This window comes from Betta splendens, chromosome 8 (genome assembly GCF_900634795.4).
Source record: "Betta splendens chromosome 8, fBetSpl5.4, whole genome shotgun sequence".
Taxonomy (NCBI): domain Eukaryota; kingdom Metazoa; phylum Chordata; class Actinopteri; order Anabantiformes; family Osphronemidae; genus Betta; species Betta splendens.
The window spans coordinates 3,676,855-3,693,286 of NC_040888.2; the positions used below are offsets into that span (position 1 = coordinate 3,676,855).

The following is a 16,432-nucleotide window of genomic DNA, read 5'->3' on the forward strand; positions in this document are numbered from 1 at the left end:
GCCAATCCAGTCCAATGTGCCGCAGAGCTGTGAAATGCTTCCGCTTGCCCCAAGACCCAGTCTCAAGACTATCAGCAGATCAGAGAGGACACACACACACACACACACACACACACACACACACACACACACACACGTACACACACACACACCTTGGCAGGCAGCTTGTCACAGCATCTCTAAGGAAACTTCAAGGAATCATAACCTGTGTATAACATAATTGTGTGATTGTGTATAACTGTGTATAACATTATTTTAACAATTACAAATATATAAGTGTTAGTATTACAAATACATAAGTGTTAGTATTACAGTGCGATTACACCATGCGTTACACATTCAGCCAATAAGACAATGGGGCGTGTTTGTAAAAGGGGGCGTGAACACGCATGTAGCCCCGCCCCCTCATTAATATAAATAAGATGATGGCAGTTTCATTTTAAATAGCATAAATAAAAACAGACAGTACGTGCATCAGAGTTAGCCCTGTAGTGTGTTGACTCCAGTGAGAGGTACATTGTGACTTTGTGCAGCTATGACTGTGTAGTTGTCGTGTCGTTAAGCGGCTCCTCTAGTAGCTGGTGTGTGTCGGTGCTCGGCTGCCAACTGTCACCGCAAACAACACGGGCTCCAAGCGATCGCTCCAACCGAGAAATGGCATCGGTACCGTATGAGCCTGGCTCCATGCCGCTGCCCGAGGCGTTGGTCCCCGCCAGCATATTCGCACCGGACCGAGGGGGATGCGCGGACGACGTCGGGGACGAGTGTTTCGAGGACGGGGACGCGCTGAATGGCGAGTCCGTGGAGCGCGGGGTTGACTTTACTAGCAAGGTAATGCTAACGGCTAGCTAGGCCTGGATGTACGTGTAGCCGTTAGCGCTGCGGAGCGAATGAATGAATGAAACAAACGGCTCACTAAACTGAGTCACGTAGGAACAACACAGAGTATTTTGTGTTGCATTATAGCAAAGGAGTAACTTAATACTAAGTAATATGCACGACGGGGTCCGTGGTCTGCGGGGACTGCTTTTGCTGACGTTAACGAAAATAGCTAGTTGTGGTCAACTGTTGCCTGAGCGCGTATGAAGCTAACGCATTAGCCGCGCTTCCTAGAAGCTAGCGCGAGATGCTAGCGCAGCATGTGTGGCTAAAAGCTGTGGTGTCAGTCGAACCAAAACACTGGCCTGACCCAGTGACACGCAGGCTGCACAGCATGCTGTGTTGGGGTATTTCCTGCTGAACCGGAGCCAACACCGAAGCGCGTGAGTCATAACGCCGTTATGACTGAAACGACAACAATCCTGAGAGCGTTTTTGATGTAGTGACAGAGTAATGGGAGGCACCGCATGTCATCCTGTGTGTGAACAGCATTGTTTTCAAAGGTCAAACTGCACATTACAGTCCTCTAAACAGGTTGCTCACAGTTGCATCAGGGAGGAAGTTCTTTGTGTCGTATTGTGTTGTGTTGTGTACCTTCTATCAGTTTCATCAGCGTGTGCGTCAGTGGGTGTTGTGTTGTAACTTGATCTATAAACCTATACTTTACTACTCCACATATTAGTCATAGCATAGTCCTTCACATGTTTTAGCACTTTGTGTAGGAGTGAATAAACCAACTGTGTGTTTCAAGTGTAAACAAATAGGAGTCATGATCCCTGGGAAGAGAAGCAGCTGTGTTTGCATGTGGGGAACACTTTTGTTTCAGTATCTGCACTGAACCTATTTGTTCTAGTCAGCGTTCTCTCTCTTCCTCCCCAAATAGCTGGCACTTGTGAGCCCAAACGGAGAGCAGTATGACTCCTTACTACGCCAGCTACGGGACAGAATGGAGGAGGGATGTGGAGAGACGATCTATGTGATTGGGATGGGCTCAGGTAAGAAACACGCAACTCTTTTGCTTGTGTTTATATCGCAATATCATTTCTTCTCCTCTTTCCCTATTTTAGTCAGTTTGCGCCAATACTGATAAAACCAACTCACTGGAGCAATTTGTTAAATGATGTCCTTATCTCCTCCCTCCCCTGTTGTAGACGGTGGCGACTGGGGTCTGGATGAGAAAGATATGGAGGCTTCGGTGGCCACGGTGCGATCTATGTGCGAGCAGCTGGACACTGACCTCATCCCCCTGCGAAAGCGCACTGAAGCTGCCGGTTTGGTTCGTGACTATCTGATTCGCCGGCGTGTGGGTGAGCTGGACTTCCTGGAGGTCAGGTGAGTGGTCAGACTTCAGAGTGTTATGTCAGGGGTCACAGTGTTGGTCCCAATTTTAAGATCCACAGCTAATGCAGTTTTCATTCTTTCCTATGATATTCATTGATCACTAATAGTGTATTAACAGCTATTGTTTGCTTCCATCCCACTTTTGAATTAGTGATGAGGAGCAAAGCTTTTAACTTTTATTATATTGTCAAGACACATTTGAAAGCTGTGCCTCCTTAGTGCAGTTTAAATTCACTGCTTTTGTATTTCATAGGGTTGCAGTGGTGGGTAATGTGGATGCTGGTAAGAGTACTCTGCTGGGAGTGTTAACACATGGAGAGCTGGACAATGGCAGGGGCTTTGCCCGTCAGAAGCTCTTTAGACACAAGCACGAGATGGAGAGTGGCAGAACCAGCAGTGTGGGCAACGATATCTTGGGGTTTGACCAGGAGGGACAGGTGAGGGGCAGAGAGGTCTATTAGATGTCATTTCATTTAATTTGAAGGAATGCCAATATTGGTTCAAGAAGCCAGCTTTAGTGACGTGACCTCAAAATGAAACACTGGCATTAAGCAGAGCCTGCAAGCATAACAGGAGTGGACTTTACATGCAAGAAGTGAGAAATAGATGTTTTTATTCTGTCAACACCTAAATGCATGTCGCATATAAGAAACAAAGATGGTTCTAAGTGTATATTTAGTAAATCAATTACTGTTTACAGTGTCGCAGCAGCTTAGTTGTCATCAAACCGTGTCCGTCTGTGTCTGTGCCTAGGTGGTGAATAAGCCAGATAGTCATGGGGGAAGCCTGGATTGGACCAAAATCTGTGAGAAGTCCTCCAAAGTCATTACATTCATTGACCTGGCTGGCCATGAGAAATACCTGAAGACCACAGTGTTTGGAATGACTGGACATCTACCTGACTTCTGCATGCTCATGGTCAGAATGACATGTTTCATAATTTATGAAGTAAAATTGTTAAAAACATTTGGTCTAATATATTATTAAATTATAAAAATTAAGCAATCTCCCTTAATGGATACAGTACAAATCACTAACACTGGCCTCATTCTGCAGGTGGGCAGTAATGCAGGTATTGTGGGGATGACTAAAGAGCATCTGGGCCTGGCCTTGGCTCTCAATGTGCCTGTGTTTGTTGTGGTAACCAAGATAGACATGTGTCCAGCCAACATCCTGCAAGGTCAGCATTCTACAGCCCCATTTCCCTTCTGCATTTGTTGTTTTTCTGTTTTCTTAATATTGTGATGTCACCTTGCTGTCAACAGAGACATTAAAGCTGCTGCAGAGGTTACTCAAGTCTCCCGGCTGTAGAAAGATTCCTGTCCTGGTACAGAACAAGGACGATGTTATAGTCACAGCTTCCAACTTCAGTTCAGAGAGGTAATGAATCTGTCTCAGTCAGCTTCAGGGTGAGTGAATGTGAGTGAATGTGAGAATGAGTGTGTTGTAACCCGTGTGTGATTTGTGTGTCCCCAGGATGTGTCCTATCTTCCAGATCTCTAATGTGACTGGAGAGAACATGGACCTGCTGAAGATGTTCCTCAACCTGCTTTCCTCCCGGACCTCCTACCGAGATGACCAACCTGCCGAGTTTCAGATAGATGACACCTACTCTGTACCAGTACGTGCACTGTTGCCGGGTGAAACATCACATACCCACCACACGCTGTCTAATACACCTGCTTTGTTTATATTACAGGGGGTGGGAACAGTAGTGTCAGGAACTACTTTACGTGGACTCATACGCCTGAATGATACAATGCTGCTGGGGCCGGACCCCCTTGGAAGTTTCATTCCTATCGCCGTCAAATCAATCCACCGCAAGAGAATGCCAGTGAAGGAGGTTAGAGGAGGCCAGACTGCCTCATTTGCTCTAAAAAAGGTAGGATGGAAAAAAGGAACCCATCTATTCAAAGGTACTTAGGTCTAACGTAGGTTCACTGTGTTAGGATCAGTGTAGATTGAAAACCATGTACATTGTGTGTGCATTGGATACTAGCAGTTCTTTGTTTTTGTTGAATGTAAAACAGATAAAGCGCTCCTCCATAAGGAAAGGCATGGTGATGATTTCCCCAAGACTGAGCCCACAAGCAACATGGGAGTTTGAGGCCGAGATCCTGGTACTTCATCACCCCACTACGATATCCCCTAGATACCAGGCCATGGGTGGGTGCCAATCACACACAATCACCTACTAGGTTGTTAATGGTGAATTTTATTATATTACCTTTGAAGCAAGGTTATAAAACATCATTTAACGCACATGTCCCGTTTTACTCATCTTGCATTTGCTTCTCTCTACTCAACAGTTCACTGTGGTAGCATAAGGCAGACAGCCACCATCTTGTCCATGAACAGAGACTGTCTACGGACAGGAGACAAGGCTTCAGTCCACTTCCGTTTCATCAAGACCCCCGAGTACCTGCACTGTGACCAGAGACTGGTGTTCAGAGAGGGACGTACCAAGGCTGTGGGCACCATCACTAAGGTAACGAAGCCCTAAGGGCTGCACAGTGTTTTACTCAAATATCTGACTGTCTTTCTCTTTGCATCGCTGACGCTCAATCAAAAAAAATCGTTTCAGTTGCTGCAGTCCACCAATAATTTGCCATCGAACTCCAAACCTCCACAAATCAAAATGCAGTCCACAAAAAAGGCACCGCTGCGAAAAGAGGACGGCACCACAGCACCTGGCGAAGATGTAGCAACGATAGCACAGACAGCAAATACGACACAACCAGTGAGTCACAAGTCGATAAAGAAATACTGCAGTACATACTGCACTGCACATGTACTATACATGTGCATGGGTTTGGATCTTTGGATTTCCCCACTTGTGTGTCTCACCTAACATTGCCGTTTTTCCTGAACTTGTTCCTAACCTCTGTCTTCTCTTCCATTTCACTTCTTTCCTGTATCCATCTGCCCATAACATCTTGCTCTAATGCCATTGCTTCATTCTTTCACTCTGAACTCTCACCTTTGCTTGCCTGGCTGCCTTTCATAGGGAGAGGGAGACGAAGACCCTCAAATAAAAGAGGGTAACAAAGAAAACAAGGTAAAGTTGGTGAAATAACAGTGGAAAGCCTCAAAGCTAGTAGATGTTTTCCAAAGGAAGTTGGCTGAATTCAAAGCTTGCATTTAAATGAGGATTGAAGCATTAGTTTGAATAGACAAGTTAGACCTTCCTGAGCTTCTTATCTCTCCATTGTAGCCAAAGTCCGGAGGAGGTGGAAGAAGAAGGGGCGGCCAGAGGCACAAAGGAAAAAGTCAGAACAGCAGCACCAACGCAACAGCAGCTCCCTCCTCAGCAGGGATTGGAGGCTGCTGAACTGCCCCTGAATTCCTTATAACCTCCGTCTCTGCTATCACTCCACCAAGTGTCTTCATTCCACGAACCATAAAAAATGCTGATGTCTGGAGAAAAACTCCCTTTTCAGTCTTATTACTCCCTGCCTTTGAACACTAGGTCCTATAGCTTTTATTTTTAAAAGGGAATGTCTCTGAACCAGCAGGCATATAACCTTATTGCAGTTTAACAGCTGCCTATTTTTGCTTTGAGGGATGGACAGCAGTGTGTTTCTTTGAGGTTAGCCTCACTCAGGATGAATATTTATTTAATTTAATCATATTTAAAGTGTGTTTACGAGTCCTCTGGCTCTGTGTCAGTGGCAGGGAGGGAGGCTAAACTCAAAACAAGGGTCCAGTACCAGTATGAGCAGCTATAAGTCAAACTCCCCATGCATTCCCTCTGTATTTGAAATGACAAACAGTTCATGTACTATTTATACTGCATATTTAAATTAGCTGTTAGTTGTGCTGATTGGAAAAAAATGCCATTGTACAAAATGTTTGCAAATCACAAAATGAATGTAGCAGAAGGCACATAATGAGTTCAAACTCCACATATGGAAATATAAGCTGTTCATTTTTATAAGTGTCACATTTAACATACGAACGTTGACTTTTGGACGCTCTTTACACCTACTCCACCTGTAGTATTAATCACGCTCTCACCAGTTAGTCGCCAGTGTACAATCCTTACACCAGTAGAGGTAGTATGAACAAAACAAACACTCTGCTCATGATTACAAGTACTTGCAATGCTTCTTGGATCTAGTACCCATGCGTTATGGCCTGTTGCTTCTAAAGTGGCATTTTAATCTCATTTTGCAGCTGGAATAAAATCTAAACTAAAACTAACTTAAACACATTTTACCTCTTTCATTGTTCCCGTTTTTATATTTTACTAACAATCGAAAAACAACAGTTCATCATTTGCTGAAGGAACATTTTGTACAGTGAGGTTGGGAGTGCTGTCTCGAGTGAGCTTTATGTCAAAATAACTGGACAATAACTTTGCTGTCGAGACAACATTTGGCTTATTATCGGCTTATTATTTAAAAAATACGTTTTACATTTTAAACAGGCAAACAACAAATGTTAAATGTAGATATGTAACATTTATTTACTGCAGATTGTAACAAACTTATTATCTGCTTCATGTACATGTCATACAAGGGCAGACTGCCTACTACCACTGTCAAGGTAGCGCACACGCACACACAACCATGATCTACTACAATTCAAAAAGGCTTTGCTTGGCATGTGCAACATTAGGATTTCATAATAGTTACTTGAATTTATGATATTGAGGTATGCAGCAGTCCTTTCAAAAATATTAATTAATAATATAATATATTTTAAATGTACAGCTCCATTTGAAGGAATGTTCTCTTTTGGTCATATTTTGGAAGTTACAGCATCGTGGGGAATTCAGCATCATGTCAAAAAAGCCTTGTTTGTTGTGATGATCAACATTCCATTTGGACCGTATGCCTCACTCCTACACGAAACACACTCAGCTTTAAAAAGCCGAACATTTAGGAAATACTTTAGCTTCCAATGTGTACAGAGAATTCTGTACTATATAGTATACAACGAAGTGAAATTTCATACTGGATGTGAATAAGTCATGTATGCACCTTATTGCACACATGGCTCTTACACAGGTCACTCAATCTATGCCAATGTGGAAGTTTCAGAGTCATCATAACAGCATTACCACGGCTGATGCTGAACTATGACAGACAGTGTGGAGTAGTCACCTACTAACAGAAAAAAAAGGTTTGTGACTGGAAGAAAAATATGAAGCAACATTAAATATACACAGACACTGCAGAGGAGAGATTGAGCCGTGGCTGAGCCTCTAACCGTCGATGTCCCAGCTGAAGAGGTGGTGTTTGACCAACATGTCCTGCACTCCCTCTTTCAGTGGTCTCTGCTCCTTCTCCTAGAAACAAAAGGAAATTAGCGAGGCTTTAATCTGAAGACGTGTTCACTTACACATTTTAAAGAGCTCATTTGATTGATTAAAAATGTGTTGATGTTACTATCTGGAGTCTGGACAGAGACAAATCAAAAGTTCATCACAGACAGATATAGAATATCGATAATTTAGCTAAAGCGTTGCTACTTTAAAAGATATTCAGAGAAGCTGTGAGAAGTGACAAATATTTTTGAAATGAAAGGAGGAGAAACTGGGAACATTATTAGTTTGATCCTCAATCTACAGGTAGAGAATAAACTAGCAATGGTTTCACTACTGTTACCTATAGATCCCAACTAAAGAGGTGATGCTGAACCAGCACAATCATAACTTCTGCCTCCAGAATACCAGAATTCTGTAACAGTATAAAGTGATCAGGTTGTTCTTCTCTGTTCAACAGAACTTGCTCACTACTGTATTCCATTATTAGGATGCTTTGGTATCTGTTTGTCCTCACCTCCTTCTTGTCAGGTAGCTCACAATCTTGGGAAAGACTGAAGGCAAACTTTGAAAGGACCCTGAGGAAAGGACAGCATCATTTTTATGTTATTACATATAGTCAATATGAGTACAAGACTTTGATAATCATTTAATTCTCTTACCTGAGCTCACACTTGATCTGTACCCACCCAGGGCTGCGAAGGAACGACCAAGGATGATACCATTTTTCTACCGCAGCTATGCTAGAACACAACACCTCCAACCACAGGTGGAGCACCTGCTCACTGGAAAGACGGACACGATAAAATCAATCTGTGTGGACTCAATTCATTGAGCCATTTTTGTGTGTCATTGTGTAAAACTCACTTGAGACCAACGCACACAAGAGACCTGAACTTGACGTCCATCTGGGCGTGTGCCGAGTCGTGGCTCATGTTCACTGACTGCACTGCCTAAGAACCGCAGACAGGGGATGCTCATGCACCTACTCAAACACAGCTCTGTCTCTTTGCTACATATAGTCTGGATTGACTTCACTCACTCTGTATAACAGCTCCTCTGGTGTCAGTACTTTCCCGTCTTCGTCTAACCTGGTACAAAACAAGACAATATGTTAGGTAAACCCTATTTTTCCATCCAACAACATTAGGTAAAGAAAATGCAGTTATTGTGCCTACAGTATATATTACCTGTAGGTTTTACACAACACTAATCTGGAGTAGACAGAGTTGAAGTCCCGTTCTACCTCTCTACTGGCCGCCTGACAGACAACCAGAAGACAGACAGCGGATGAAGACCTCCTAAGACCATGATTCATAACTGAGCAATAGCAGAAATCTCCCCTACCTCCTCTATAAATAACCATGGGTGGCAGGGCCCTCCCAGTATAGAAGTCTTCTTGAGACCATGTTGAAAGATAGCCTTTAGGGCTGGACACAGTGTGCCCCTGGCCAGATCTGTCACCGCCTCCGTCACAGAGTCATCGCCTGCTAATGAGTACTGAGCACAGGAAGAGGAACAAGCAATGTTTCTAACAATGTACAGATTCATATGTAGGATGCATAAAATAAACGATGCTCAATTATGTAATAGCTCAAACTAACAAACATCTTCTGAACAGATTATTTTTAAGATTAAGACAGATTATTTGCCTAAAAGTGATGCAAGCAGAGCCATACCTCTTTGCTTCTTTCATCCAAGATCTCCACAAACTTTGCTGGAAACCAACCTGAAACAAGGAGAAAAAAGTGTAAGTATGATGTAAAACAGTTCACAGAACATGTGACAGTGGAAGTCATTCCAACCTCTAAGGCCATTGAGCTCTCCCACCCAACAATGTTCATCTTTTTGCGAGACAATCTGAGGGAGTTAGATAAAACACAGTGAAATAGGAATCAGATATGGTGAGGTTATGTACAGCAACAAGACTTAGTGTTTCACGTGTGTGTGTGTGTGTGTATGTGAGAGTGAGAGCGAGAGCCATGACTCACAGTGATGATGTCATTCTTCCTGAAGCCTAGTTCGTCGTCATCATGTCGCTCAAAGTCAAGTAAAGCTTTTGCACGTCTCCGTCGATTGCGGGAGACAACAAGAAAGTTTTCATGGTCTCGCTGGTGGCTCTCCATTGAATAGTCAGGAGTCAGGTCCTGTACAAAAAAAAAAAAAGTCAATGGGATGTCCTCATATCGACACCAGCATCAGAGCCCTAACCCGTGTTTGAACTCACGGTGCTGGACTGGCGTGGGTCCAAACAGTGAAAGTGATCTGCAGTGTGCGCTATGGCCTCTCGCAGGGCAGCTACCAGCTCTGTTTGCTTAATATTTTTGGATTTGAGGGACTCTGCCTCATCTTCCCCAAAGAGCAGGGAGCTCAGGGTGGACTTCCTGCGCAGAGACTGTCTCCTTACCACCTGAACGTACACAAGCACATATAAAAACACGTCATTTTCATGTTCTGAGAATCAGCTCAATAATAATTAAGGGACTGACCTTGTTGAAGTTTGTGTTAAGTGTTGCGTTATTTCCATTGCTAAACTGTGCTTGTTCATTCAGGATGTAGGCTAGATGCTTGTGTCGATGAGCTTCCAAAGTGTCCTGCGATAGTGTCCCCGCCAGCCTCATAGCCTCGCCAAGAACAGCTGGGCCATCTCTCAGCTGACTCGGTAAGTCAGATAGGGTATTAAAAATGGACGCGGAGTTCTCTGACGACACAAGTTCTTCCTCCTGAAGTAGAGAAGAAAATTCAAGCATTCATTTTTAACATTTACTGAATGAAATAGCCTCTAACCATCGGTGCATAATGAGAGATTAATACAACATTTTATCATTATCTTTGAGAAGGTGTGGCGATTACACATTCTGAGAGCAAATACCTTGATCTTGAGCATGCCCAGAGTGACCTGGAAAAGTATTAACGAGCCCTGGTAGAAGAGCAGGTCCCAAATCCTAAGAAGCAGTCGGATGTCCACCACACTTGCAAATGATGTCAGGAACCAGTGCAGAGTGATCAACGACAGCTCTGTATGCATGTATAAGGAGGGAAATACATGCTGTTTATTGAAGTCCCTCAGCAGCCATGTTGGCTACAGCTGTCCTCAGTATGCACTGCATTTCTCTCCCACTCTCACTCTACCTATGTCATGCTCTTGCAGGAGGCGGTCCAGGGCTGGCAGGTACTGAACAATAAGCTGGCGGAGAACCCTTTGGTCAGTTTGAACTCCCAGCAGCGTGGAGGAGAAGTAGGACGGAGGAAGGAGGTCTTCAATCAGTGCACACATCATCCACAAGACATCCTCCTCCTCAAGGAAAAGCAGCAGACAAGACACCACCTGTGGAAAATCACAAGTACCAAGACAGATTGGAAGGAGGATGCGATGAAAGCGCTCCTACAAGCAAACGTGTTAAAGAAAGGATTGTGTGGACACTAAATGAATGCCGACTCAGAGGGATGGTGCGGGTCATTGTCTTTTGTACCCGTGTCCTCTTACCATGCCAGTACCCTGACAGTACCCAATGTCTGGGTAGAGCCAGGCGAGGCCTCTCAGCACCCGTCTCAGCCTCGGCACTCCAACACTCGTGAGACTACTGAAACATGCATTGGTCGGCATCGTCCGTAACAGGTCTTTCTCAATCTAAGGCAAAACAAAGACCACCACATCGAATTAAGAAGGTTTACAGATGACACTACAATATAGGCTTTTTATCATAGCACCAAAGTTATTGATTGTAAGGAATTGTACCTGTTTAGATGTGATGCTGTCATCATTAGAGCTGTTCTTAATCATTTCTCTGTAGGAAATCTCAGATGTCCTCTTCTTCTGCAGAGCACCAGACAAACGCATCCATAGCTAACAACAAGAACACAATCAAAATCTTGTCTTCTAACACTCACTGTTAAACACAGGTCAGTTTAACAAACTGACCAAAAGGCTGGGTCGTAGCTGCTGACGTGTAAGTGTACCTACCTGTGGCCTCATGCTGTGAGGAATGCCCCCTAGGACCAGAGCACGCAGACGGTCAGAGCGTGGAAGGACGGGATCGATGAGCTCCCAGGTCAGGTCACCCACCGTGTGGTTGTGAGTAAACTCAAGGTGGGCTTGCCAGCGCAAGCGCTGCTGGGGGTCTTCACGCTGGGGGGAGCCTTGTGTGCCCAGCCAGGACCTGCAGTCTTTGTTGTCTAAGTGTAGAAAGTGTGATTTATCAGGGTTTTTTTTTTTAACTTTTGTAGTCATACTGTAGCATTAATATAGGAACATTGTAAATGTTGGCATATTACTGTACTGCACACGTAATGTAACCAAACATAGAAAATACAAAAAGGAGAAAAGGAGATAAATTGTTTTCAGAAAAAAACAAAAAAAAAAAACAAACACAAAAAACAAGATCTACACAAACTAAATTATATAGGACCATTTAATAGCATAAAATTGTATTAAGAACCTCTTAGTTAATAAAAACGACTTTAAAAACTAATGTTTTGAATTGTACAAGCTATAATTTGCTCTCAAACTTAGGAAAAAAAAATAAGTCATGTGCTCAATTTCTGTGCAAAATGTAGCCACTGTGTCCAGATATGAGGATTTTCAGTCATCAGACTAGATTTCGTTAATTTTATTAGTGAAGGGAAAATGGGTGAAACTTAAATATGTAAACTCATTTACCTTCCGTGTCAACTCTGAAACCAAACTCATCATATTGTTCCAGTTGTTCTGAGTCTTTCTGCAGAGACACATACAGGGCATTTCATTAGTCACTGTCTGTAGGACACATGCTGTCATGTCATTTGCACAGTTCTGTGGAGATTTTAATGTGAACAGCACAAAGTCACAGTCTCACTTGATGACACTTGGCCAAAATATCCTGAGGCCACATGCTGGGGGTGAGTGCAGAGAAGGGCCCACCGGGGGCCGGAGTATAGGTTCCTAAAAAACAACAACACAATAATACAAACTGTAGAACAACAGTGACAACAAACAGTAGGAATAAATGTCAAAGTAATTATGTTAAAAACAATATATACCTGACATTTTGTTGGTAGAATACAGTAGTGAGTGAATGGCGTCCAACTGAAGCCCCAGTCACTTAGGAGAAAGAAGGTCAACAGGTATTTGATCTATATAAAGCAGAAGATTTGTTGATCAGTGGTTTAGTTCTTAGATTGCTCAAAATCCTCAGCACAGCAGTCTCCTTCCTCAAGGAAGGATTAGAGAATAAACAAACTCAAAAGTTCCACAAAATGATATTAGGCGAGACAGAAACTGTAAAGGAGGCATTCTTGCGTTTTCTCTTGTGGCCACATGACTCGCGGCCTGAGGCGAAGTACATCACCTCATTTTCTGTGTGGTTTTGTTCTCTATTTGGAGACAGTACACATCCTGGGGACAAATTCACAAACACTGTGAGAATACTTTCAGATGACTCTTATTTATTTTGTTTTTCAGATGACTCTTAAGTAGATAATCATAAGCAGTAAGTTCACTTTTCTCTTTATTCGTTTAGCAAATTGTCTTATATAAATGTAATTACATTTGTTGGGAAGCACATTTATTCCTATTTCCAGGGTAATATTCTATTGTGTTTATTGGTTTACTTTTATTAACTAAGGCTGAGGCAGAGAAAAACCTTATATTCTCTAGTGTTTGCCCAAAACCAGGACGTTACAGAGCTGTGTGATCTATTCAGTGCAGACCTATTCATAGGCTGGACCATTGTAATGCTTTTCTGCCTGGTCAGCCCAAACCTCTGAGCAGGTCCAATACATAACACCAGCCCTGGTGCCATTACACTAGCTGCCTGTCAGTTTCCATACTCAATATATTTGGGTGTTTCACTGAATAAACTAACAGGTATATGAATTGTACAATTGTACACTTAATCTTGGAGCCTTCCCACATATTATTAATTCCATTGTTACGCTATATTTTATAAGCATTCATTCCTTTGTGGTATTATTATTTATTTCATTATGTTTTATTTTAGTTCATGTGTTCTGTAATGGAAGAAAAATGCTGAATAAGATTATTATTGTAAGCATGGATAAGCTGTACACAAACAGACACAACTGAGAAATAACCATAATCAAAAGGAAAAGAGGCTCGCCAGCACCAGCAAACACCCTGCCAAAATGATTCACTACAGCTGGAGGCTTGTGGGATCTGAAGAGGGATTTAGGACTTAAGAGAGATGAGAAATCAATTTGAGGTTTGGAGGATGTCCAAATACTTCCAGGCTAACACTGTGTTTAGCTCAGGGGACAACTTGGTTTTCTGAACTATTCCTTCACAAAAACACTAAAGGTTTAATCACCTGCCAAGAAACCCAACATGACAGAGCCTCTGCTGCAAACCTGTGCAAATATTGACAATTCAACTACCAAATTATGCAGCAAAAACCAGACACCACATTAAACCTGAGGCAATCATGAACGGAAGTCATTTTCTCAGACAATTGGGGACTGTTGCATTTTAAAAGTCCTGAACTGACACCAAATACTGTAACTAACACTTGTGATTTTTTTAGTTTGAATTGTATAACTTAGAGATCTATTTATACAGTATCAGTTAGTCTTACCAGATGCCTGAAAGCACAAGGTCTGATATTGCAATAATATTACAGTACAAATAAAGAGGAAGCAATTCACTGAAACACCTTGAAAGAACAAATAATGTCTGGGACCTTCCATTTGATATCTCACTTCATCCAGCTCCATCCAAATAAGATACTAATGGTGAAATGTCAGCTTCTGGAATAAACGATCTCCTGCCTGGTTAAGATCTTTTGCACCATTCAGGTGTGACTGTGTTTGCTCGAGTCTGCACACAATGGTAACACCCTACTGACAGAAAAGCAAAGAGAACACCCTGTGTAACAGTAATAGCTACCTGCACATACGTGCGTGCGTGCGTACTAAAAGGATTCACAGCAGTTTTACAACAGCAGTTCAATTTACATTCATACAGTAGATTACATTAGGAGCCCTGTCAGGTTCTCCAACTCCCTCCACTAGTGCCTCAGTCTAGGCACAACTGTGACCTGACTTCCATTCATTCATTCATTCATTATCTTAACTGCATTGCCTGGTAAGGGCTGGGGTGTACTGGAGCCAATCACAGCAGTCAGTGGCTGATTCACATACTGTACCAACACACAGTAACTGTATTTCTTTGGCCGGTGGGAGGAAGCAGAGGAGAAACACAGGTCTTCCCCAGTAGCTGTGAGGAGGCAGCGTTGGCCGTTACTCCCTGAGCTGCGCTCCACTCTGAGCCAGCATTGCTGCCTTGTATTCTGCCAAGTTAGTGCTGGCTAAATAATAAGGCCTCCGTTCCCTTTGGAAGACGTTTCGCACATATGGTCATGCACACAGCCACGAACAGGCATGTGTTACTGCAGCGAACAGCAACGCATCTGCTCCAAAAGCAGGAAATTCACAAGACACCGGAATCCCTTAAGACCCAAAGGGTTTGTAGAAGACTTGCAGACAAAATTTAAAAAATTAAAAAAACAGGAAAATTATGCTTTTTAATCTTTTAGTTTACTCTGCACAACCCATAAGACACTGGACAAAATATAGCAACAACTGCCTTGACCAGGTTTGATATTGATGGTTAGGATCTAACTTATTAGCAGAGATAAATAAACTGAACCATTCGTCCATTGTGGGAGGTAACAGTTAAACCACTTAAAGCAGGTAACGCGGATGGTGTGCATTCACAAACACAATACAAAGTGCCGTGTATTAATATGATTAGTCTTCTGGTTTTCACTAGTTGCGTGAAGGCAAAAAGCTAAATTAGCTAAATTAACGGTATGTTGAGCACCACCGACTGCAAGTGCAATAAAAAAGCTAGTAATGAGAGAGCTCATTTTCTTATGTACATTCACTTGACTACATTCATTTAATTCTTAATTGCTAAAGGTGCGATAAACAGACGTCGTTATAAATGGATAAAACTCCAAACATCAGTGCAGACAAGTGTGACGCTAATGTATTCACAATGAGATGTCAGCTGTTAGCTACGCTACATTTAGCTCACAGCTAACAGTTACATCCCCTGCCCGCGTAGCTTACCGTGACATTACTGCATCGGAAGCAAGACGTGCTGGTTTGTTTCGGGTGTGTTTTCCAACGTTAGAACCGGAGGAGCGCCATAAACTACGCCATCAGTCTTATAATTATCTCCCTCTGTGCGGTGCACCTGCTAGCGACGTGTAGCTCTGACGTATCCCTACGCCCCTCTCGTTGCCTACCCACTCTTTCCGCTCAGACAAGTAGTTCCAGATCCCGGATCCACACACAGAGAACATATCCCTCCGCCGGGGAAATGGATGACGTAGGAACACGACGCGTGTTGTTCCATTCATTTATTCGCTCATTCATCAGTCCGCAAAATACCGTCATTTATGGCAACTGTGGCCATTGAGATCATAGTTTTTTTGGCTTATGTTGTCATTTAGAACCACCTCTAATATATCTAATAACATATTTTTTATTATAATAAATATAAGGAAAAACAGGGAGCCGTCTTGTTTTTGTATCAAAATAATTATAGAGCTAGAAGCAGAATCATATTGTTGTGATACTATATTTAAACCAAGGGAAGAAAATTGTTTTTTAATTTTCATGAAAACCTCCTTCACTGACATTTAACTTTACTTTGCTTTTACATTGTTGATCCACAAGATGTCTCTAGTGCAGTGAGGGTTCACGTTGCAATCAAGACCTTCCAGCAGATTGCGTGGTCTCGTTAGTACAGCCCAGCAACCTTCCATCCCTGCACACGTGCCCGCACACACCTGAGATATTTCATTTGCATGCTCTTCTCCATGCGCTGCCAGCTGGCCTGAGCAGATTGTCCATGCGCTATCTCATGTTAGTGGGAGTCAAGCTAAATAGATTAGAACTAAATCATCAGCTATTCTCTTATCTCTGAGAAGATTCATGCGT

The 16,432-nt window shown here is 42.8% G+C and overlaps 2 protein-coding genes across 4 annotated transcripts; one reads left to right on the forward strand and one right to left on the reverse strand.

Moving 5' to 3' along the window:
* The first annotated feature begins 382 nt into the window (after positions 1–382).
* Positions 383–6,423, forward strand: gtpbp1 (GTP binding protein 1). Of its 3 annotated transcripts, none has more exons than XM_029159309.3 (14): positions 383–512; positions 1,763–1,874; positions 2,031–2,211; positions 2,474–2,657; positions 2,974–3,138; positions 3,277–3,400; positions 3,486–3,600; positions 3,697–3,841; positions 3,920–4,102; positions 4,251–4,386; positions 4,530–4,708; positions 4,805–4,960; positions 5,228–5,278; positions 5,435–6,423. In XM_029159309.3, the coding sequence occupies exons 2-14, from the start codon at positions 1,826–1,828 to the stop codon at positions 5,549–5,551; spliced, it is 1,785 nt and encodes a 594-aa protein (XP_029015142.1). In that variant the 5' UTR covers positions 383–512; positions 1,763–1,825; the 3' UTR covers positions 5,552–6,423. The 3 variants fall into 3 exon arrangements, with proteins under 3 accessions (XP_029015142.1, XP_029015140.1, XP_029015141.1); XM_029159307.3 differs by having other exon boundaries at positions 437–831; XM_029159308.3 differs by lacking the exon at positions 5,228–5,278 and having other exon boundaries at positions 438–831.
* A 173-nt stretch (positions 6,424–6,596) lies between these two features.
* Positions 6,597–15,739, reverse strand: sgsm3 (small G protein signaling modulator 3). Its single transcript, XM_029159306.3, has 21 exons — positions 15,557–15,739; positions 12,509–12,601; positions 12,325–12,410; positions 12,150–12,207; positions 11,454–11,665; positions 11,229–11,336; positions 10,977–11,120; positions 10,622–10,817; positions 10,362–10,507; positions 9,979–10,212; positions 9,717–9,899; positions 9,481–9,636; positions 9,295–9,349; positions 9,169–9,218; positions 8,837–8,989; positions 8,680–8,750; positions 8,532–8,580; positions 8,357–8,442; positions 8,152–8,274; positions 8,007–8,067; positions 6,597–7,513 (listed from the first exon to the last, which is right to left on the reverse strand). The coding sequence occupies exons 2-21, from the start codon at positions 12,513–12,515 to the stop codon at positions 7,430–7,432; spliced, it is 2,262 nt and encodes a 753-aa protein (XP_029015139.1). The 5' UTR covers positions 12,516–12,601; positions 15,557–15,739; the 3' UTR covers positions 6,597–7,429.
* Positions 15,740–16,432: the final 693 nt, after the last annotated feature.